The sequence below is a fragment of the Panicum virgatum genome, chromosome 4K (assembly GCF_016808335.1).
Source record: "Panicum virgatum strain AP13 chromosome 4K, P.virgatum_v5, whole genome shotgun sequence".
In the NCBI taxonomy this organism is placed as follows: Eukaryota; Viridiplantae; Streptophyta; class Magnoliopsida; order Poales; family Poaceae; genus Panicum; species Panicum virgatum.
The window spans coordinates 2,055,355-2,077,356 of NC_053139.1; the positions used below are offsets into that span (position 1 = coordinate 2,055,355).

The following is a 22,002-nucleotide window of genomic DNA, read 5'->3' on the forward strand; positions in this document are numbered from 1 at the left end:
TCTGCTCTCTCTCTCACTGCGCGCAGTGCGGCAGCAGCGGCTGCCCCCCGAAAGCAACCACAGTCACGTCGCAATCGCCAGCACCACCACAAAAACGCATCGCACGCAGACCCCGTCGCACTCCTACCCCTCCTCCCTCCTGCCCGTCACATGGACACGGAGCGGCGGCACTTGCGCCCGTGTTAGCTGCGACGGCGAGTTCGCAGCGGTGGTGGCCCGGACTGCTGGCTGTTGCCTGAAAGGTGGTGGCTTTGGGGGCTGGGAGGGACAAGGCTTCGGGAGGTTCTCTCTAGCGGACTGCGCGGGATGGCGCTGCTGCCGTGGTGGTGGTCGGCGGCGGCGGCGGTGCTGGTTCTTGCGGCGGTGGCGGCGGAGGTTGAGGCCGGAGGAGGAGGAGGAGGCGAAGGGGATGGGCGGGCGCTGATGGCGGTGAAGGCCGGGTTCGGGAACGCGGCCAACGCGCTCGTGGACTGGGACGGCGGCCGCGACCACTGCGCCTGGCGCGGGGTCGCCTGCGACACCGCCTCCTTCGCCGTCGTCGGCCTGTGCGTGCACTCTGCGATCTCCCCTCCTCCACCTCCTTGCGTTGTCTCGTTTCTCGCGGCTGCGTGCCGGCGGTCTCGAAAATCTTCTTGCGGTCTTGCCGCCGTGCTTCCTGCATTTCGTGCTCCGTGTGGGTTGCTTGCGTGTCTTTCTTACGGTTCGATCAGGAGCAAACGCTCGCTGCTGGAATGTTTGTCTATTTTTTGGGCATTGCAGCATGTTTTGGCCACCCAAGCTTTGTTCTTGAAACATTCTGTGCCGTAGCGTACCTGAGAGAAACAAAGTTTGATTCTTTTTTATACGGAGCCTGTGTTCGAATATACTCCCTCCTTCCCTGTTTATAAGGCATACACGTATATCAAGATTCAAACCTTGTCATCTTTGACCAATAATTTGACTATTAAAATTTTATTTTTATAATGCAAATTTCATATGATTGGATTCATAATCAAATATATTTTACAATGATTATAAATTTATAATCAAAAGTGATATAATATATGATAAATAAATGGTCAAAATGTTGTTTAGAAGACCGTGTCATGTTCCACCATGCCTTATAAACGGGGAAGGAGGGAGTATTGCACATTTTGTTGCGGGAAAATGAAGGATCGTTTTTTTATGTTTGCTGAAAAACAATAAGAATCTTCTGATGAGATTGTTTTCTGTGAAAAAACAGGAACCTGTCAAATCTAAACCTAGGAGGGGAGATCTCGCCGGCTATAGGGGAGCTCAAGAGCCTACAGTTCGTGTAAGTTGATGACTCGGAGGACCGTACAGTTTTCCCTCCCCTTCAATCCGCCTGAGATTTTGTGCATTTCACTATACCCGTATCCCTATTTTCAATCCTACACCTGATTTGATATGACCCCTCGTGCCATGATGGGACGTGGTTCTTTAGTGTTTTATTTTCTTTAGGCCGACACATCCTAGATTTGCTTGCTGATTAGTTTATCTGTGTGCTAATGATTTGCTCGTGCAGGGATCTCAAGCTGAACAAGCTCACAGGCCAAATCCCAGATGAGATTGGGGATTGTGTCTCCTTAAAATATCTGTACGTCCCTATATCCAGGTCTTCTTTTATTGTGTTACTACCTTTTTGCTGTAGATTAGCATTTTTTTAATTGGTCTCTGTTTTTTCTTGTCTCTGCAGGGATTTGTCTGGGAACTTGCTGTATGGAGACATCCCCTTCTCCATCTCCAAGCTCAAGCAGCTTGAGGACCTGTAAGCACACTCCATCCATTCCTGTTTCCTTACTGCCTTTTTAGCAAGAGCTATGACTTTTGAGACATGGTAACTTTTGCACCTATATTTGGGGTAACTAAGTGGTTGCAGTAGAAAATGGGAGGCAGTTGCACATGCTGCATTCATGATTATCTTGTGTGATACAGACATTTGTTGTGGTTCAAGAAATTTGTTTGTTTATGGTTTATGTATTGCTACCTACTCTTTTTACTGGTTTTGGATTGCTAGTTTTGTGACATTTTCCTCTCCTTTCTTGATGCAGGATTTTGAAGAATAACCAACTCACGGGACCCATCCCTTCCACGCTGTCCCAGATTCCAAATCTCAAGACCTTGTAAGCTTCCTGGGACCTTTCTCTATCCGTGACTCTTTACTTCTTTTATGATTGCTGGACACATTGGGTGATTTTTTTTTTGTTCTGTTTGTTTCACCTACCTTTGTGCTTTATTGTGCATACCAATGGAATTTCCTTTTGTGATGCTTTTTTGTCACTTATGTGGCCTTGGTACTGAAATGCTCATTTGTTCCTTTGGAACAGGGATCTAGCTCAGAACAAACTTACCGGTGACATCCCGAGGCTCATCTACTGGAACGAAGTACTGCAGTACCTGTAAGAACTCTACAACACTTTGTTTTGCGTACTGTAGAATATGTTTCAGAAGGTAACATTTCTGTTCTCTTGATCCTCAGAGGCTTGAGGGGTAACTCACTGACTGGAACTTTGTCACCTGATATGTGCCAACTGACTGGCCTGTGGTACTTGTAAGTTAAACTCCCTGCTCCATTGTATGGTCTGATGCATATGTACAGTTTGGTCTTGTTGACATTGGTTGCCTTCCATATATATGCAGTGATGTAAGGGGGAACAATCTCACAGGAACCATTCCAGAGGGCATAGGGAACTGCACTAGCTTTGAGATTCTGTATGTTGGCCCTGATGATTGTGTTGGTGTTTTGTTTCTCCTAGTTTAGGATCCTAATTTTCTTTCCAAATTTGCCATGCAGGGATATTTCATACAACCAAATCTCTGGAGAAATACCTTACAACATAGGATACCTTCAAGTAGCCACACTGTAAGTCATCCTGATTTCTAAAAAAATCTTCAATACTTTTACCTTTTTCATAATCTTGCAGTGCTGTGTTTTCTTTCAATTAGGTAGTTCTTTAACTCACTTATGTCCCCATGCACAAGGTGCTCCCATGCAGGCCTTCTGTTTAATCTTTGCATTGTTTTTTTTACAGGTCACTTCAAGGAAATAGACTGACTGGGAGAATTCCAGAAGTGATTGGCCTCATGCAGGCTCTTGCTGTCCTGTGAGTAAAAAGTGAAATACAACACTTCAGTCCACCATTACTGGTTTCTTTACTTGTCCATAAACAGTTTTCCAAATTTGTTTCTCAGAGACCTGAGCGAGAATGAACTGGTAGGGCCGATTCCTCCTATACTTGGCAACCTATCATACACTGGCAAACTGTTAGTATCATCAGCAATACTCTTCTTTCCCAAACCATCTTCTTTTTCTTTTATTAATGGTTTGTATAACCATTCTTTTTCAGCTATTTACATGGCAACAAACTTACTGGACACATACCACCAGAACTGGGGAACATGAGTAAACTTAGCTACTTGTAAGTAATTGTTATCTTACCAATTTTGTATTTATGTTGATGTGTGATCTTAATGAAGTTCAACATTACTTTTACTTCCACCAGGCAGCTGAACGATAATGAACTAGAAGGCACCATTCCAGCTGAGCTTGGCAAGCTCACAGAATTATTTGAATTGTAAGAACCTATCCCACATTCAAGTATAAAAATTAATTAATGTTTATTTTGTTCTCTGCATTTTCTGATAAGTTGTATAATTTTTTAGAAATCTTGCCAACAACAATCTTGAGGGTCATATTCCTGCAAACATCAGTTCTTGCAGTGCACTGAACAAATTGTAAGTTTGTAAACATGCACTTATCACAGGTTTCAATAAAACAATTATGTGTTTCTCATGCTTAATCATGTTTATTTTGTTCTCAGCAATGTGTATGGCAATAGACTGAATGGCTCTATCCCTGGTGGTTTCCAGAAGTTGGAGAGCTTGACATACCTGTGAGTGGTTGCACATGCAGCAGCTTGCTTACAACTGTTGCCATTGAAAGCACATTATTATTTCATTTTATTATTTTACTTCTCTGATATCTAGCTAATTTTATTTTAAAAATATTATAGGAACCTTTCTTCAAACAATTTCAAAGGCCAGATTCCCTCTGAACTTGGCCACATAGTCAACTTGGACACACTGTAAGGAGACCCTTTACCTATTTGTTTGTTACCTAGTCCTATGAATTCTTTGAATTACATGTTGTGTCGCAATCACTTCATTTTGATATCTACATCTTCCTCCATTTTGGCACAGGGATCTTTCCTACAATGAATTCTCTGGACCAGTTCCTCCCACTATTGGTGATCTCGAGCATCTTCTTGAACTGTATGTCAAGAACCAACCTTTCAGAATTCTTGTTGTCTTTTCTATGTGCATTATTGCCTAATGTCCACAACTGTTCATGCAGGAATTTGAGTAAAAACCATCTTATTGGATCTGTGCCTGCTGAATTTGGAAACTTGAGAAGCGTCCAAGTAATGTAAGTGAACATCCTTGAGATATGTTCTAGTAATCATGCAATAATATTGATTGATCTGAACTATTCTTTATGTGCAGCGACATATCCAGTAACAACTTGTCCGGTTATCTCCCTGAAGAACTTGGACAGTTGCAGAACCTTGATAGCTTGTGAGTCCTCCTTCATGGCACTATTATTTTGATTTCTACTGCATACCAAGTTAGAACTTCACTGATCTGTGGTTAATTTTCTTACCCAGGATTCTTAGCAACAACAATTTGGTTGGGGAGATCCCTGCTCAGCTGGCTAACTGCTTCAGCTTAATTACCTTGTAATTTTTCTGTGCTTTGTCCTAACAGCATTGTTAATGATTTCTCCCGCATTAAAACATGTGTTATGTTCATTTTAGGAATTTGTCATACAACAACTTTTCTGGATACGTCCCATCAGCAAAGAATTTCTCAAAATTCCCAATGGATAGGTAAACAAATGGCTCCATCTGCAGTCTTCGATATCATTTTTTTTATTGGATCATAGTTTCTGATAGAAACCAGTATCTAAATGCAGCTTTGTGGGTAACCCTATGCTCCACGTGTACTGCCAAGACTCCATCTGTGGACATTCTCATGGAACAAAAGGTACCATAAGTCCTGAGCCTACTCAGCAGTTTCTCCATTTGCTTCTACGTTCTAACTCATGCTTTTATGACTATCACAGTTAATATTTCTCGGACAGCAGTTGCTTGCATTATTTTAGGCTTCATCATATTACTCTGCATTATGCTGCTGGCAGTATACAAGACAAATAAACCACTTCCACCTGAGAAAGGATCTGACAAGCCAGTGCAAGGTTTGTGCATATGTCACTCACCCCTTGCATTGCAATATATTCCAGAGCCATGTCCTAACATGTTGATATTCATCTATTACTTTTCTTGATCATGTTTCAGGACCACCAAAACTAGTAGTCCTTCAAATGGACATGGCTTCCCATACCTATGAAGAAATTATGAGGTTGACTGAGAATTTTAGTGAGAAATACATCATTGGTTATGGCGCATCAAGTACTGTGTACAAATGTGATCTCAAGAGCGGCAAGGCTATTGCTGTCAAACGGCTTTACAGTCAGTATAACCACAGCCTCCGTGAGTTTGAGACAGAGCTGGAGACAATCGGTAGCATCCGACACAGGAATCTTGTCAGCCTTCATGGCTTCTCACTCTCTCCTCATGGAAACCTGCTCTTCTATGATTACATGGAAAATGGTTCCCTGTGGGATCTTCTTCATGGTTAGGACTTCTGAGCTTTTATCCGCAGTGTATCCTTCCATGCATTCTTTTACAGATTCCTCACTAAACATATCTGTGGTGATCCTTGGTCACTTTCAGGTCCATCAAAGAAAGTGAAGCTTGATTGGGACACAAGGCTGAAGATCGCAGTGGGTGCTGCGCAAGGACTGGCCTATCTTCACCATGACTGCAACCCTCGCATAGTCCACAGGGATGTCAAGTCCTCAAACATCCTGCTCGATGAGAACTTTGAAGCGCACCTCTCTGATTTCGGCATTGCCAAATGTGTTCCGGCTGCCAAGTCCCATGCCTCCACCTACGTTCTGGGAACCATCGGCTACATTGATCCAGAGTATGCCCGGACGTCAAGGCTCAATGAGAAATCTGATGTCTACAGCTTTGGCATAGTCCTTCTGGAGCTGCTCACTGGGAAAAAGGCCGTCGACAATGAATCCAACTTGCATCAATTGGTAAGTCATCACCATGCTGAATTCCTTTACCAGATCCTTCTTTAATTGCTCCATCCTAGTCAGTTCTGAACAATGAGAAGAATGTGATGCATTAATATTTAGCAGTATTTTGATTCCTTGGAATGATCTGCGTGAGTGATGGATGTTCCTTGCACGTGCAGATACTCTCAAAGGCTGATGACAACACGGTGATGGAGGCTGTGGACTCGGAGGTTTCGGTGACGTGCACGGACATGAACCTGGTCCGCAAGGCCTTCCAGCTCGCCCTGCTGTGCACCAAGCGGCACCCCGCCGACCGTCCGACCATGCACGAGGTCGCGAGGGTGCTGCTCTCCCTCCTGCCGGCACCCGCCGTGAAGCCTCCCACGACCAAGGGGACGGCCGGCGACTACACCCGCTTCCTGGCGACGACCACGGCCGACATGAAGCACGACGTGTCCGACGACATCGGCGACAACAGCTCCTCCGACGAGCAGTGGTTCGTGCGGTTCGGCGAGGTCATATCGAAGCACACAATGTCATGATCCCCTTCTCTCTGTGTCTGTCTAACACTAGGGTCCCCAATTTTTTTTTCTCTCCCAAGTAGAGATCCAAGTAAGAAGGTGGTAAAACCACAGTAGCACAGTGCAGGAAATAGGTGTAGGATTCGCGGTAGATGATGCCCATTGTTCCTCTGGATGTTCGGTTCAGAAGCGTCCAAATGGAAGAAGATGATGTGGGTCAGGATGGGGATTGCTGCGGAGGTTCTTGGTGTAATCACGACACGAGTGGGGTGGGTGGATCTGTCAGAGGTGTCCCGTGAGCGCCTTGAATCTGAAGCATTCATGCGCTTGCGATTCAGAGCTAGGCCATGGAGTTTCTTGGATCCTGGAGAAGGCATTGAATTGAACCATGCATCCGGCATTGAACAGGCCGGGCTGTTGTAAATGAAATGCATCGCCTTTTTTTGACTGGTATTGATGAATTGCTCTGCCTCTCTCTCGCTGCCGTGTACTACGTCTTGGTGCCTCTGGTGTATAGCTGCTGTAACTGAATTTACGCCTGTTTGGCTGCTTCAGTGTCCTGCTTGCTCGTCAGGTACATGAGCGAGAAACTGGCAACTCTTACAGCTGAACCATGCAGCTCGTGAGCACATCTTCGCAGTGAATGAAGCCTTTGCATCGAATGGGTACCGAACGTGTTCGCCGTAACCTGTTCGATTTTCTGTGCTTGTGCTGTTGCTGACCTCTTTGCTCTGGAATGGAACACCCTGCTCTGCGTGTTAGTTTAGCACTCAACAGGTAAGAGACAGTCAGGCAGGATCGTGCCAAAACCCTTCGGCTGTTGGGCACAGGCTTGGCGGGCCATTCCGCGGGTGGTCGTCGAGCTCTGTCTCGTCTGGTAGTCAATGGCAGTTCTGCGAGCAACCGTCCTCTCGGCTCCCCTTCTCCGATTTGACCCGGCCATGCGGCCTGCCGGCGAGCAGCAGCCGCTGCTCGCCCGGGCCCGGAGCATGGAAGCCTTCTGTTAGCAGCAGGCGTTGCCGGTTGCCATGTGCTGTAGCCTGTAGCTGACAAGGCGCGCGCCGTGCGTGACGCATCGGTGCACGCCACTGGCGCGTCTTGGCGCCGCTCGCTCCGCCGGTGACCCCACCGGCGACGACAAGCCCCCCCCCCCCCCCCAACAGTACCGCGTCGCGCCGGCATGCGACGCGAGCAGGCAGAAACGATCGCGCCGGCGATATTGCAGCTGCCGGCGACCGGCGTCGCGCAAACTGCCAGTCCGACGGGCCGGGGTCCACGCCGACGCGACGCGGGAGAGGCCGGGGGAGCGGGTGCCTGGCTGGTGCCGCGCTTTATTCGGCCGTGATGGGACAGACCGATGCGGGATCTCTCCAGGGTCCAGGGACGAGGGACCCCCCAGCGCCGGCGAATGCACGCGCTTGACCAGTGACCGATCCCTGAGCCACAGGGCACGGCGCCGGCCAAGCCCTGCTCATTGCAACCGTGGCCGTGTTTAGTTCGCTGGCGTGTAAACGCAAAATTTTTTTGCGACGGAATCTTGCTAATTTGAAGTACTAAATGAAGTTTATTTATAAAACTTTTTGTACAGATGGGTTGTAAATCGCGAGATGAATCTAATGATGCTAATTAATCCATAATTAATTAATAATTAGCGGATGGTTACTGTAGTATAACTGTTGCAAATCATGGATTAAGTAGGCTCATTAGATTCGTCTCGCGATTTACAGCCCATCCATACAAAAAGTTTTGTAAATAGACTTCATTTAGTACTTCAAATTAGTAAAATTCTTTCGCAAAATTTTGTGTTTTTACATTTACGGGAGGCCTGTGAACGAGACCGACCAGGACCCCTGCAGATTCCTGCCGCCACCATCTACAGCAGCAGCAGCAGCAGTGTTTTGATCCCCTACACCTGTGGATTTCGGTAATTGCGAAAGATCATTTCCCTGACCATTACGAGTTACGATGCTCTGAGAATGAGAAGCATGGCGAACAACTGTGCCGGCTAATCGCAGCAACTGTGTTGACACACTTCGGGGGGCCCGGGAGCCCGGGCCAGGTTAAGCGTGAGCCTGACCGCTCCCTGGGCACCAGCGCCAACACTGCTCACTTCTGCTGTGAGCCAGGAGATTCATGGTCCGGCCGTCCCGGGCCCCGGCCCATCAACAGGCAACGACGGAATCTTCGTCCCTCTCCTGCCGCCTGATCATGGGGATTTCTGAGCGACACGATGCATTTGGAGACCAGATCATGAAAGGCACGGGCGCACGGCGAAGAAGAGGCTTGGCACGGAAACTGCAATATGTTACACTTTGTGAGTCGCCGCAGGAGGCACGGCGACTGCAGTCTGCAGGCACACCAGGCGAGCCGCCCCTCATCGAGCTATGACGCTATGGTCTATCTTGCTGTACAAAAACCATCCCAGCCATGGCTCTGGGCGGCTGAGAGACAACAAACTCTTTAACAGGCTGAGATGACAAACAATGTGCGACTGCCGCCGATGCCAGTCGCCAAGGTGCGCCATAATGTCAAATAATGTATGGCTTCATCTTGTTAAATGAAGAGGAGTTGAGAGCTCCCCTGTGAGTCCTAGAGTCCAAAACACCAAGAAAAACGCTGCATACAGAGGATTGAGGGGCACTGTCAACAAGGTAACTTAACTGTATAACTGGTGGAGATAGAGTGATTATTTACCTTTGTGCCGGTGGAGAAATGTTGAGTCTGAACCAGTCATTGTCAAAAGAAAAATCCTGTATATTCTATTTCTTGGTTGACTTGGGTCTGGAAAGGGAAACAAATGGAAGGGTGTCTGTCAAGCATTAATAGAGACCTAGAAACGACATGGCAGTTATCTCATCAAGTGGATGAACATTATACTTACCAGAGCTAACATGGCACGTTACCGATTATGTTCTCTTTGCAATCCTTGCAACAGAACAAAAGAGGTCTTTGAGCGCTTTGAATCAAAATGCAAGATTTTAGTACAAACAAGAAATGAAATGGAAACAACGAGACAACCTTGGTAGTGATATAATTTGGCAGATCACTGATGTGATGCTCTCTTCCACGGTGTTGGTGTGTTCCCACAGTTAAAGAGAGCTGCCAGCATTATTCGTGCAAATGTCAGTGTAATTAGCGTAATGGCAGCCCATATGTTTTGTACTCGTACAAACCTTGTTAAATAGTTCGGACAAAGGGGCCGGGTTGCCTTTCCTGCTTGTCGATAAGTTAAATTCCTATGATTTTGAACCACAAAGATGCAGATGATTTGAGAAAATTAGGGAGATATTATCCACAGCCAAGGAAGAAAATATCTGAGGGAAAATAGTGTCGCTACAAAATTACCTTAGGCACAGTCGTATTCCTTTTTGCACATTGAAATGCACCGACGTCACCTTTGCTTGCTAATATCTGTTCCAGGGGGGGGGGGGGGGGGTTACAAGGTTAAACAGCAGCTGTCTGAATATACTGCGAAGCAGCAACATTCATAAAATAATCTCAGAAATAGACAGAAGGTATTGACACATGCTACCTTTCTATCCAAAGGCCGGGCTTTAAATTTAAACAGATCATCTCTGCAACCATCTGGCTTTTTATCAACACTGCCACAAGACAACACAGGAACCATGCATAAGTTGTTTGTTATCAGACAAAAGGCTGCAGAAAACCATCTTATTACTTCATGCCAAATTGCACATATTTTTGGTAAAACCATAGGTGCTCCATCGAGTGATCACAAAAGGAATCTTATATATCACCTCTAATGCCAGATCAAATCATACATTGACAAACGCAGTCAATAGATTTGATGATTCAAACATCTATAGAAGTACGATGGGAGTAGAATTTGGGCAGTCTGCTGGAATTAAAAATAGATATGATGAAACAGACATACTTGTTAAGATGCCTTGCATGATTGGATGTACATGCTGGCACATTTGATACAACATTGTCATGTTGTCTACTTGCACGCTGATGACCAGTAGCCCGAAGTGGTTGAACTACCTGCTACAGGAACAGTGTTCAAACTTCAAAACGAACCAGAAGCATAGTATACTACCGCACAAGAAAGATAGTAATAATTACATTGAAGATTCAATAGCTCTGAAAGTACCAAAAGCGCAAGTTCCTGCTCTAACAAAGCACACTGCACACCTAAACAAATACTAAGGGAAAAAAACAGGAGCAAACCAGTAAGGATAAATAACAGAAGGCAAAGCTAAGTCAGGTAGTGACTAGTGAGTCAGTTATTTATGAATGTATGGTATCCCTGAACTTCACTCTCTTCAGATCATTATCAATCATCAATCATTCAATTCTTCGAAGTTAGAATTAACAAAATCACACATAGAATGTTGGATTAAAGTTTTACACAGATCATGCTACTGAGAAGCATATTTCTAAGCATATGCTCCTGGGAGCTAGTGTGCTCACTATTTCAAGGTAACGTGTCTATACCATGAATTTAGAATTAAATTTCAAGAATCGAGTGTAAATTTAGATGTAATTCATAACCACTTAAAGGATTAAGAAGTGCACGATGTTCCCACCTTTCTAGTTGAGGGCACTTGTGCTGTGGAAGCAGATGGTGCAGCCTGTTGCTTTAACTGCTTCGAATTAGTTGGCCTGAAATTTTTCATGCAAAGGTGTGAAAACTGAAAACTACCATAGTTGAAGTACCTTATATTCAAGAATCAAAACATGACATCAAGTGAAAATGACTTACACTGATCTTAGAACCCTTGACCTCTCAGCTCTTAGCTTTGTGGCTAACTCAGGTTCTCTGGGAATTGTAATCTTTAACTTGGTTGGAGCAGTGGGATGATCCACGTTACGATTCATAACATTCTGCAGCGTCCATAAGAAATTGCCGTCGATCAAATTTGAGGGAGAACCGGAGAACTAATAGAATGGCCATGTTTTATAGCATAATATTAATATTTGTAGTTTAAGACATGGTCTAACATAAAATAGGTGCAAATGTAGCAAGTATGTGTTCTATTAAAAAAACAATATAACTAAATAGCCTCAGAGAACTAGAACAGTACAACACCTGAAAGACAATCCAGGAAATAAAGGATGCATGGATGATACAAGCATAAATATCCATTTACAATCAATTTAAGCAGATGGTTTTAGGATGCTTTTGTACCTTTTCATGATTTTTATGAATAAACTCATGCTGGTTGGTAGCAGCTGCAGCCTGTACCACAAGCAAAGCTTCAGTAAAGAGCAAGAAGCAAAGTTATCCAATAAAATACTACCAATTTGCACCTTTAGGCTCACAGACAACTCAAGATAACAATTAAATATCAAAAACAGGCGCTGAGTATTTAGATTTAATTAAATGTATCAAAGAACTTTAGTTCACGTCAAAATGATATTTTTTCCCCTTCCAAAAGCAAAACTTCTGAAGACTCTTGGTATTTCCAGTAACCAACAGAAGAGCAGTTCATCCAAACTAGCACGGAACATAAATTTTAGTTTCTATGGTAAGAAAACTAGGAAATCCCTTCAAACTAGAGAAAGAATGAGCATATTCATATAAGCAGCACCCAGAACATTTTTGAATAGCAACCAAGAATCAAGGCATGCAAATGAATAACAGTGCGCTTGGTAGAGGAAATATTTGAAAGTTCACTAGCCTTTATATTTGTCACCATAAGTGCAGTAGGAGCTGCAATTGCTACTTAAGAAAACCAAAGTCATTATAAACATTGTAAAATAAGTTCATTCTACGGAGAAAAAAGAACATCAAAATTTGGCAAACCTTGCATCTCTGCTTGGAAACTGTACCATACCTTGTTGAGATGTCCATTCTCTAATCTCTGTCTTTTAGCTGATTGGTAAGTGTAATCATTTGAGCTTATTGTGCTTCTCTCACTTCTAACTCCCACAGGCTTTTTACTCCTGAAAACAGACGAAATTGAGGTACAGATGGTGTTCACAAAAATGAATTAAAAGTCTTCTTTTAGTTTTTTTTTAAGAAAGATGACACATTGAATTTGTTGAAAACTAATTAAGTAGAGGGTAATAATAAATAATAGATGGAAAATGTGAAAAATAATGTGATGGGGCAGAAATACTTGTGATTATAAAATATTGAAACCCATAATTTGGCATGAACTGTTATGTCCAGTGTTGAAGATCCAGATATCACAACAATGATCAATCTAATGCACAAACCGGCAAGTGTGGTGAAATAAATATTGAGGATTTCAGTTAGAAAGGTGGTTCAGAGAATCAACCAACAAAATGCAGTTTCAAATTCTTTTATAACCAGGCCCACATAAAGTTCACAAAGTAGGTTAGTTATATGCATACTTACTGCATCACATTCTTCAGTTCCACTTGTCTGTTTTGCCTCGCTAATTGGCTGGCTGTAGGTTTCATCAATGTGGAGCCTTTCAGGGAAGTGCCCTTCATGGTTGTTCGATAGCCAGGTCGGTTTTCATTTTCTGATGCGCCATGGCATGGTTTCCGTCCTATTTCGTAGGAAAAACACAAACATTGATTCAGCCACATATTTAGTTAATTGCAAATATAGATGATAACTGAATCATGTAACAAGTCAACGGATTAGAAATGAAATAAGAACTTGAGGAAACTCAATATTTTGATTTTTCAAGACCTTGAACCCGATGGATTTTTCGTTCAGCACCACTGGAACACTCATGAGAAGCTGTAGAACAATGCACAGCATCTGTATCTGCAATGCTTCTAATGGCTTGCAATCCAAGATCTTCAGCTAACATCTTAGCAATTAAGGCTGAAGAAACAAAAAGATGAAAGGTTAGTGATATTTATTAGGCACTAAACACCAGTAACAACTGCAAAGAATAAACATAAAATTTAATACTGACAAAGCAAAATAAAGTGGCACACCGAAATTTTCTGTACAGTGGATCAATCAACAATCATGACTGCAATTTTCCAGGAGCTTACATATTAACATCAGTGCTTAATTACTTATTCAAAATTACTCCTGTTTATAAGATGTAGGAACCTCATGCTCTACCCATCTGACACAGTACAACTGACAAGTGAAGCAGATATACTCATCAAACTATGTACAACAACAACAACAACAACAAAGCCTTTTGTCCCAAGCGAGTTGGGGTAGGCTAGAGATGAAACCCAAAAGACACAAAGGTCATGGTTCAGGCACGTTGATAGCTAGTCTCCAAGCGCTCCTATCCAAAGCTAGCTCCTCAGAGATATCCCAATCTTTAAGGTCTCTCTTAACCGACTCGTCCCAAGTCAGCTTAGGTCTACCTCTACCCCTCTTTACCTCTACTCATCAAACTATGTAAAAGCCCATAATGGTGCAGCCCCCTCAGCTATATTACTTTTACCTCTGATACATAAAGAGCTTTGCCAATATTCACTAGCAACAAAATTCTCAACCAGATAGTAGTTGCAAAAAAGAACATTAGCTTCCTCATGGAATTAAAAGATGAAATGGTTAGAATGAATGATACGGCCACGAGCAAATGTGATCCTTGTTTTCTAGCGCTCCCATTCACTCCTTATGGTTTTTCTCCATGTGTCAGGTAATAATTAGGCAATCAAGCTCAAGCTCTACATGTGTAAACCAGTTTAACACCTAGAAATTGGCGACCCCCACGCAAACACTTTAATCATGGATACTAATCACAGATGGGTGCCATTTGACCATGACAGGCGTATAGCTCAACACTGACAAAACCTGTCTTATAAAAAAAACACTGACTAAACCCTCAACTTCTCACAAATTTCCTAACGGTCAAAGGACTGAAAATGGGAAGATATTCACTGTTGCACCAAAATTCCCAGAAATACTCGAAGGATCAACTGGCACCTGCCCGTTTAACCCCGCAAGACACCACAAACTCCCAAACTATCTCCGATCATTTAACCATGCGGACTGCGCACTAATAATAGCAAGGAACGACAAAAATCTCACGAAATGGACACTTTCTAAATCCATCAGACTCCGCCAGCGAACCTTCCCAAACACACATTGCAGGAGGAACGCCGGAGCATCGCATTCGAAACGCGTACTCGATCGACGGAACCTGTGCCGCTTACGCGGAACAGAAAACCAGAAACTTCGTAGCGAGGGGGGAACGCACGTGAGGGCGGGTAGCTGGGGGCGGAGGCGAACCACGCCTGCGCCGCGGCGGCCTCCGGCGGCGGCTCCTCCTGGGAGAGGTCGAACCACCGGGGCGCGTCGAACTCGTAGTCCAGGTCCACCTGGAACCACAGCACCTCCATCACCATCATCCCCTCGCCCGCGCCGTCCTCGGCATCCCCCGCCGCCGTCTTCTCCTCCTCCTCCTCCTCGAATTCCCCCTCGCCCGCGCCGCCGCCTGGCGAGGCGGGGCCGGAGGAGGAGGCGTCGCACATCTCCTCGTCGTCGCTGTCCATGCCGCCGCGCGCCGGGCGCTAGGCTCCGCGCCGGGACGGGCAGGGCGGCGGCGAGGAGTCTGACGGCGGTGGCCGGAGAAGCGGCGGTGCGGATTGCGGAAGGAAGGGAAGGGAAAGCCGAGGAAATTTGAAATGCGGGGTCGACACCGGAGGCCGGAGGTGGGGCTGGGCGAGTGCCGGATTTGACCCGGGGCGGACATTTGCGTATGGGTCCCTGTGGTTCCCAGTTTTTCGGGTCGGGCGGGTGGATTCGGAGGAGGACCAGCGGGCACTGCAGCGGCGCAGGAGAATGCAGCGTAGTATTCCTCCATCCAAAAAAAATATAAATTTCGTTTTTCGAGGAGTCAAATAATTTTAATTTTGACTAAATTCATACAAAATAGAACTAATATATATATATTACAACATAAGTATTTTTAAATTAATCATGTAATATATTTCTATACTATATCAATTCGAAGACATAAATATTTGTAATTTTTTTATATAAATTTATTTAAAATTAAATTTTTTTGACTTCTCGAGAAGCGAGACTTATATTGTTTTTGGGATGGAGAGAATACCATCGAATCGTGCACAGTACTGTTGCCGGTAATGTGGAAACAAGTGGCAGCTGACGCGGTAGGTATTGAGAAGTTATGGTTGTTGTTTTTGTTTTTTCACGTATGTTTTCATAATGAAAATTACATATGGTAGAAGTCATTTTGAAGATAAATTGTGGTGGGTCCCATCCCGATTGGAGTACTGGACCTGGACTAAATTGTGGTGGGTCACTTGACATGGTGAGCACTAAAGGCAAGGCAAGCAGGCAGGGTGGTATCTGCAAAGGGAGGAGCTCCACCCTGAAAATGCCGGTGCGCACTTGACTTCTTTTCGGGGCTGGCCGGCCCCACGTAGTCGCGCCCCATTTTCCATCTGGCAGCGCACGAATAGTCTTCGGCTGGCTTGTCGTCCCGCGGCGCGGCGTCGGAACTCGGAAGAGAGAGAGGAAAAAAAAACAAACGGAAACCAGCTGGCTCGGGCTCGGGCTCTCCCTCGCTGTGGTCAGCCTTAGGCTGTCCACAATGGCAAGAGCAAGAGCAAATTTGCTCTTGTCTCGTTTCCCACGCCCTCTCTGTCTACAGTGGCAAACAGTACATCTACAGTGCCAAACAGTAGATTTACTCCTCCATTTCCTCCTATCGCTGTGGACGGTTTAGGGCCGTAAATTCGCCCCGGCCTCCGGTTCCTCCAGTGAAGCCTCGCCTGCCTCGGCCGGCGCGCGCAGGAATCCGATGCGCGCGGGCACCGGGCAGCACCAAGCGCTTGTCTAGTCTACGAGCTGTAGTATCCCAGCGCCCGCACGCGTCGAGATCCGGGCGCGCCCGCTCGAGGTCGCCGAGCCTGACGCGTCCACCCAAGCATTTGCTCGGATTCAAAACTTGAATCCTGATGCATCCGAACGAAGTATTTCTTTTTTTTTTGAAATAAAAAGCGTATGTATTTCCAATGTCCAAGTGTATTGGTATACTCCTAGTACTTGTCTGAATACGCTGTTCACTTTGGCAGTCGGCCACGCTCCTCGCCTGGCCTCCTCCCCGCCCGGCCGGTGACGCCCCGCATGGCCTCACGTTTGACGGCGTGCCGGCGGCCGGCGTGCCCAGCAGCCCACGCCGCTCCTGCTGCCGCCGCGGCTGTTTTTGGCAGGGACTTGAAAGCGTCAGAACACGCAAAGCAAGCGTACACGATGACTTTTCAATTACTCCTCCCACTCGAGGCTGGCTCTGGCTCACTGGCTGGGTGCGGCCAGCCAGCGTCCACTTACGACCAGACCCTTTACTGCACTACGAGACAGACGCGCACGGCGCGGCGTGCACGCGGAGGAGTCGGAGACCCGACGAGCCGGTGCGCGCAGCGCGTGCATGCAAGTTTGCCCGCGTGCGTCCCAACGGGTTCGCGTGCGACCTACGTGAGGCCCAGGCGGCGTGCGCGGACGGGACGGGACGTGACGTTACTGTTCGCGGCGGCAGCGTACGTACGTACGTGCGTGTCGCGTCGTACTCACTGTACACCACGTACCCTTTTTTTCTGCGTGCACGGGGGCGACGAGTTGTATGCGTGTTGTTTGTACGAGCACAGCGCATCGATCTCATAAAACGGTTGCACGAGCAGGGTCACTGTTAGAAATTTAGACAATTTCGGGTACAATTTAATTCCAAAATTAAATGTATAAACTAGCAATATTTCTATGACTTTAAGGAGTAAAATAAAACATGTGAACATGTTTATACTTATCACACATATAAGCATAAACAATATAAATAACCAAAGTTTCAGGGAGTACCCTGAAGCGGGGCCGTTGCCGGAGGCATTGGCTGCGCTGTTACCAACTGGAGTAGACATCTACTCGGTTGGCCTCAGTCGAAGTAGTCGAACTAAATCGGTGCAGGAAGAAGTTCGCAGTGCAATCCCGCGAACGGTCACCAAGATGTAGTCGACGTAGTCGTTCGACCACCAGAATGTAGTCGACGTAGTCGTTCGGCTCGTCCACCAGGAAGTAGTCGTTCAATCGGGCAAAGCCTTTGTATTTTTGAGCAGTCACGCTAAAGCGTTACCCAAAAACCTGATTGCCCGCCTATCCCGTGCAGGATCTCAAGGCGAGCAAGGTTTCGGAGGCCTGCTCACGCTAATTCGGTGCGCGCAGAAATTAGCGTTGGGGAACTCAGTTGTTGCAACTGGAGAGGGAGAAGAGAGGAGCCGAGTTGCCTCAGTGCTCTGGTGCAGAATGGATGAGGGGAATGACACTTCTTATATAGTGACTCAGGTGCTCAGGATCGTTGAACCTGGACACCATCAGAGTCATTTAGGTGATGCGGTTATGGCCATTAATTATAGATTTAATTGCACGTTTAATCGCACGATTAATTGCTGTCAACGGCAAAATAGCCATCACACCGCACCGCACCCGCACCACACCGCACCGCACCGCACCAGCACCTGCACGTCACGTCCGGCCGCGTACGCGCACGCGCACCGCACCGCCCATCCGGCCGGCCGGCCGCGCCGCGCCGCGCCGCGCCTCGGCTCGGCCTCGGCCTCGGCCACGGCCCGGCCCGGCCCGGCCCGGCTCGGCGAGGCGAGCGAGCGCGCGCGCGTGTGGTTCACCGTCCTCCTCTTACCGGCTTCACAAGTGGTGTACACGAAGTCCACCTTTTAAGTCGGTTGAGATCCTCCTCAATTCCCGGTACGGAATTAAGCATTGATTCCCTAGCATTAATAGTGGGCTTTAAATTCTTTTAATGCTTTAGAATGAATGGGCCAAGCCCATTACTCCAACAATCCCCACCAAGAAATTCAAGCCACACTAAAAATACCATCATTCCCTCATTGATATACCAGTATTCGACATAGACTGTTAAGTTGAACTTCCATCTAGGACAAAGGCTACACTTATTCACAACTGTGCAATGGACTATGCCTTGGATTGCCAGTTTTGTGCAAACAAGTTTGACCAGAGCCCTACACTGGTACTAGGCTGCAAAAGCATCCCTGCGGTTTGGAGTTTATAAGTCATACTCCAGGCCCTTCATGAGTTTCTAGAGAATACCCAATTCTCATATACCATGACCAGTGGTCAAACTCATATAGGTGTGTTCCTTTCAGATGTTCTGTAGGACAACATCTTTGTTTCAAGAAAACAACTCATTTGTTTAAAAGAAACCACCTGGCACACATTAAGGTATAGACCAACCTGCCATACAGATTAGAAGATAAATGCACCTTATACACGGAATGAGTCCTTTTCACAAAGGTTCTCTTCTCACAGTCAGACTTTAGTTTGTTTCACCATCCTAATTCACGGGATCTCCGATCACATAGGACAGGTTTCCACTATAGAATGACTCACGTGGGTCTCAAGCCCAATTCCATAGATGCATTGTCTATCACATTTCGTGAAAAACCCTTTGTAAACTGATCTGCCAGATTTTTAGCCGTCTGAACATAGTCCAGGGCTATAACTCCGGAGTTTCTCAATTTTCTGACAGATTTCAACCGCCTTTTCACATGTCTAGATGATTTCATGTTATCCTTTGAACTATTCACCTTGACAATTACCGTTTGATTGTCACAGTTCATTAGGATTGCTGGTAACGGTTTTTCAACTATCGGCAAGTCCATAAGGAGCTCACGAAGCCATTCAGCCTCAACAGTGGCGTTATCTAATGCTGTGAGTTCTGCTTCCATAGTTGACCTCGTTAAGATGGTCTGCTTGCAAGACTTCCAGGAAACAGCTCCACCACCAAGTGTAAACACATATCCACTTGTGGTCTTTATCTCATCAGCATCAGAAATCCAATTTGAATCACTATACCCTTCTAGTACCCTTGGGTACCCAGTGTAGTGAATTCCATAGTTCATTGTCCCCTTCAGATAGCGCATTACTCTTTCAAGAGCCTTCCAATGATCATCTCCCGGGTTTGAAACAAACCGGCTCAGTTTGCTTACAGCAAACGAGATGTCAGGTCTTGTAGCGCTCGCTAAATACATTAATGAACCAATGATCTGAGAATATCTCAGCTGATCTCGCATTATCCTTTTGTTCTTTCTAAGAATTAAACTGGCATCATATGGTGTTGAGACAGGTTTATAGTCGCTATAACCAAATCGACTTAACACCTTCTCCACATAGAGAGACTGTGTAAGAATCACCCCACTATTGATCTCTTTTACCAATTTTATATTAAGGATAACATCAGCTTCTCCCAGATCCTTCATCTCAAAATTTTGAGATAAAAACTCTTTGACTTCCTTAATCACATTAAGGCTAGTGCCAAAGATCAGTATGTCATCCACATACAAGCACAAAATCACTCCTTTAGCCCCACCATAGCGATAGTACACACATCTGTCAGCTTCGTTCACAACAAAGCCGGCAGAGGTCAAAGTTCTATCAAACTTTTCATGCCACTGCTTAGGCGCTTGCTTGAGACCATATAAAGATTTTAACAACTTACAAACCATTCCTTCTTGACCCTTTGATACAAACCCATCCGGCTGATCCATATAGATCTCCTCTTCTAACTCTCCATTGAGGAAAGCCGTCTTAACGTTCATCTGATGAACGAGAAGACCATAAGAGGTTGCCAGGGAAAGTAACACTCGAATTGTGGTCAATCGGGCAACTGGTGAATAAGTGTCAAAGAAATCTTCTCCTTCTTTTTGGGTATAACCCTTGGCCACAAGCCTAGCCTTATACTTTTCAATAGTACCATCTGGCCTAAACTTTTTCTTGAACACACTTGCATCCAACCGGTTTACATCCATAAGGACGTTCAACGACCTCCCAGGTTCCATTAGACATAATAGAATCCATCTCACTCCTTACTGCTTCCTTCCAATAGTCAGCATCAGGAGATGAATATGCCTCTTCAATGGTTCTGGGTGTATCATCTATGAGGTATACAATGAAATCATCACCAAAAGACTTTACAGTCCTTTGTCTCTTGCACTTTCTCGGAGCATCATTGTTATCCTCCTCAGGATTTTCTACAAGTGTATGTTCATTGTGTTCTATCGGCTCAGCAGAGCCATCATCCTCGATGAACTCTTGCCTAGATGAACTTGTTTCATCTCTCATGGGAAAAATGTTTTCAAAAAATGTAGCATCTCTGGACTCCATTATAGTACCAACATACATGTCAGGTACTCCAGATTTCACAATTAAAAATCTATATCCAACGCTGTGAATAGCATAACCTAAAAAGATACAATCCACAGTTTTAGGTCCAAACTTACGTTTCTTGGTTATTGGCACACTCACTTTTGCCAAACAACCCCATGTACGTAAGTATGACAGTGTTGGCTTTTTCTTCTCCTATTCCTCGAATGGAGTTATCTCTTTATTCTTTGTAGGAACACGGTTTAGGACATGACATGCAGTCAATATAGCCTCACCCCACCATTACTTGGAAAGTCCCGCTGTATCTAACATGGCGTTAACCAAATCTGTTAGAGTGCGGTTCTTTCTTTCAGCAACCTCATTTGACTGAGGTGAATAGGGAGGCGTCCTCTCATGAATAATACCATGTTCCTCGCAGAATAAAGTAAATAAATTTGAGAAATACTCGCCACCACGATCTGACCTAACTCTTTTGATCTTTCTCTCAAGTTGGTTTTCTACTTCAGCTTTATAGATTTTAAAATAGTGTAAAGCTTCATCTTTTGACTTCAACAAATAGATGTAACAAAATCTAGTACTATCATCAATCAAAGTCATGAAATATTTTTTACCACCTTTTGTCAACACTCCATTCATTTCGCACAAATCGGAATGAATTAATTCTAAGGGTGCCAAGCTCCTTGCCTCCGCGGTCTTATGAGGCTTACGAGTTTGTTTTGATTCAACACATACATGACACTTAGAATTTTTGACAAAAGTGAACTTTGGAATTAAGCTCAAATTAGCTAAGCGCATCATACAACCAAAATTAACGTGACAAAGCCTCGAATGCCAAACATTTATTTCATCAACGTTAATAACATTGTATGCAATTTTATTACAAACATCTGACAAAGAAAGACGGAACAAGCCTCCGCTTTCATAACCTTTTCCAACAAAAGTACCAACCTTAGACAAGATATATTTATTGGACTCAAAGACTAATTTGAAACCATCTCTACACAGTAGAGAGCCGCTGACTAAATTCTTCTTAATGGTGGGGACATGCTGCACGTTCTTCAGCTGCACGGTCTTCCCCGAAGTAAACATCAGATTTACCGTACCAACACCAAGAACACGCGTATGTGATCCGTTCCCCATCAGCAAGGAGGAAGTCCCGCCGGTCTGGTAAGAAGAGAACAAAGAAGCATCAGCACAAACATGAATATTAGCACCAGTGTCAACCCACCACTCGGGTGAACCAAAGACTGAAAGAACAGTAGGTAATA

At 45.2% G+C, this 22,002-nt stretch overlaps 2 protein-coding genes across 3 annotated transcripts; one reads left to right on the forward strand and one right to left on the reverse strand.

The window, feature by feature from the left end:
- LOC120702474 (LRR receptor-like serine/threonine-protein kinase SIK1) lies at positions 1 to 7,142 on the forward strand. The gene is made up of 26 exons (XM_039986288.1): positions 1 to 545; positions 1,223 to 1,294; positions 1,526 to 1,597; positions 1,697 to 1,768; positions 2,052 to 2,123; positions 2,328 to 2,399; positions 2,480 to 2,551; positions 2,641 to 2,712; positions 2,795 to 2,863; positions 3,033 to 3,104; positions 3,193 to 3,264; positions 3,348 to 3,419; positions 3,504 to 3,575; positions 3,664 to 3,735; positions 3,822 to 3,893; positions 4,014 to 4,085; positions 4,201 to 4,272; positions 4,355 to 4,426; positions 4,504 to 4,575; positions 4,665 to 4,736; positions 4,815 to 4,886; positions 4,973 to 5,043; positions 5,123 to 5,254; positions 5,355 to 5,693; positions 5,793 to 6,163; positions 6,325 to 7,142. Exons 1-26 carry the CDS (start codon positions 307 to 309, stop codon positions 6,685 to 6,687), a joined length of 2,952 nt encoding a protein of 983 aa, XP_039842222.1. The 5' UTR covers positions 1 to 306; the 3' UTR covers positions 6,688 to 7,142.
- A 1,775-nt stretch (positions 7,143 to 8,917) lies between these two features.
- Positions 8,918 to 15,232, reverse strand: LOC120702476. Of its 2 annotated transcripts, none has more exons than XM_039986289.1 (15): positions 14,781 to 15,232; positions 13,298 to 13,435; positions 12,995 to 13,151; positions 12,468 to 12,576; positions 11,819 to 11,869; positions 11,393 to 11,514; positions 11,217 to 11,292; positions 10,562 to 10,671; positions 10,199 to 10,268; positions 10,012 to 10,077; positions 9,840 to 9,902; positions 9,685 to 9,765; positions 9,548 to 9,591; positions 9,361 to 9,447; positions 8,918 to 9,282 (listed from the first exon to the last, which is right to left on the reverse strand). In XM_039986289.1, exons 1-13 carry the CDS (start codon positions 15,073 to 15,075, stop codon positions 9,553 to 9,555), a joined length of 1,377 nt encoding a protein of 458 aa, XP_039842223.1. In that variant the 5' UTR covers positions 15,076 to 15,232; the 3' UTR covers positions 8,918 to 9,282; positions 9,361 to 9,447; positions 9,548 to 9,552. The 2 variants fall into 2 exon arrangements, with proteins under 2 accessions (XP_039842223.1, XP_039842224.1); XM_039986290.1 differs by having other exon boundaries at positions 9,548 to 9,581; positions 14,781 to 15,216.
- Between the last annotated feature and the right edge of the window lie 6,770 nt (positions 15,233 to 22,002).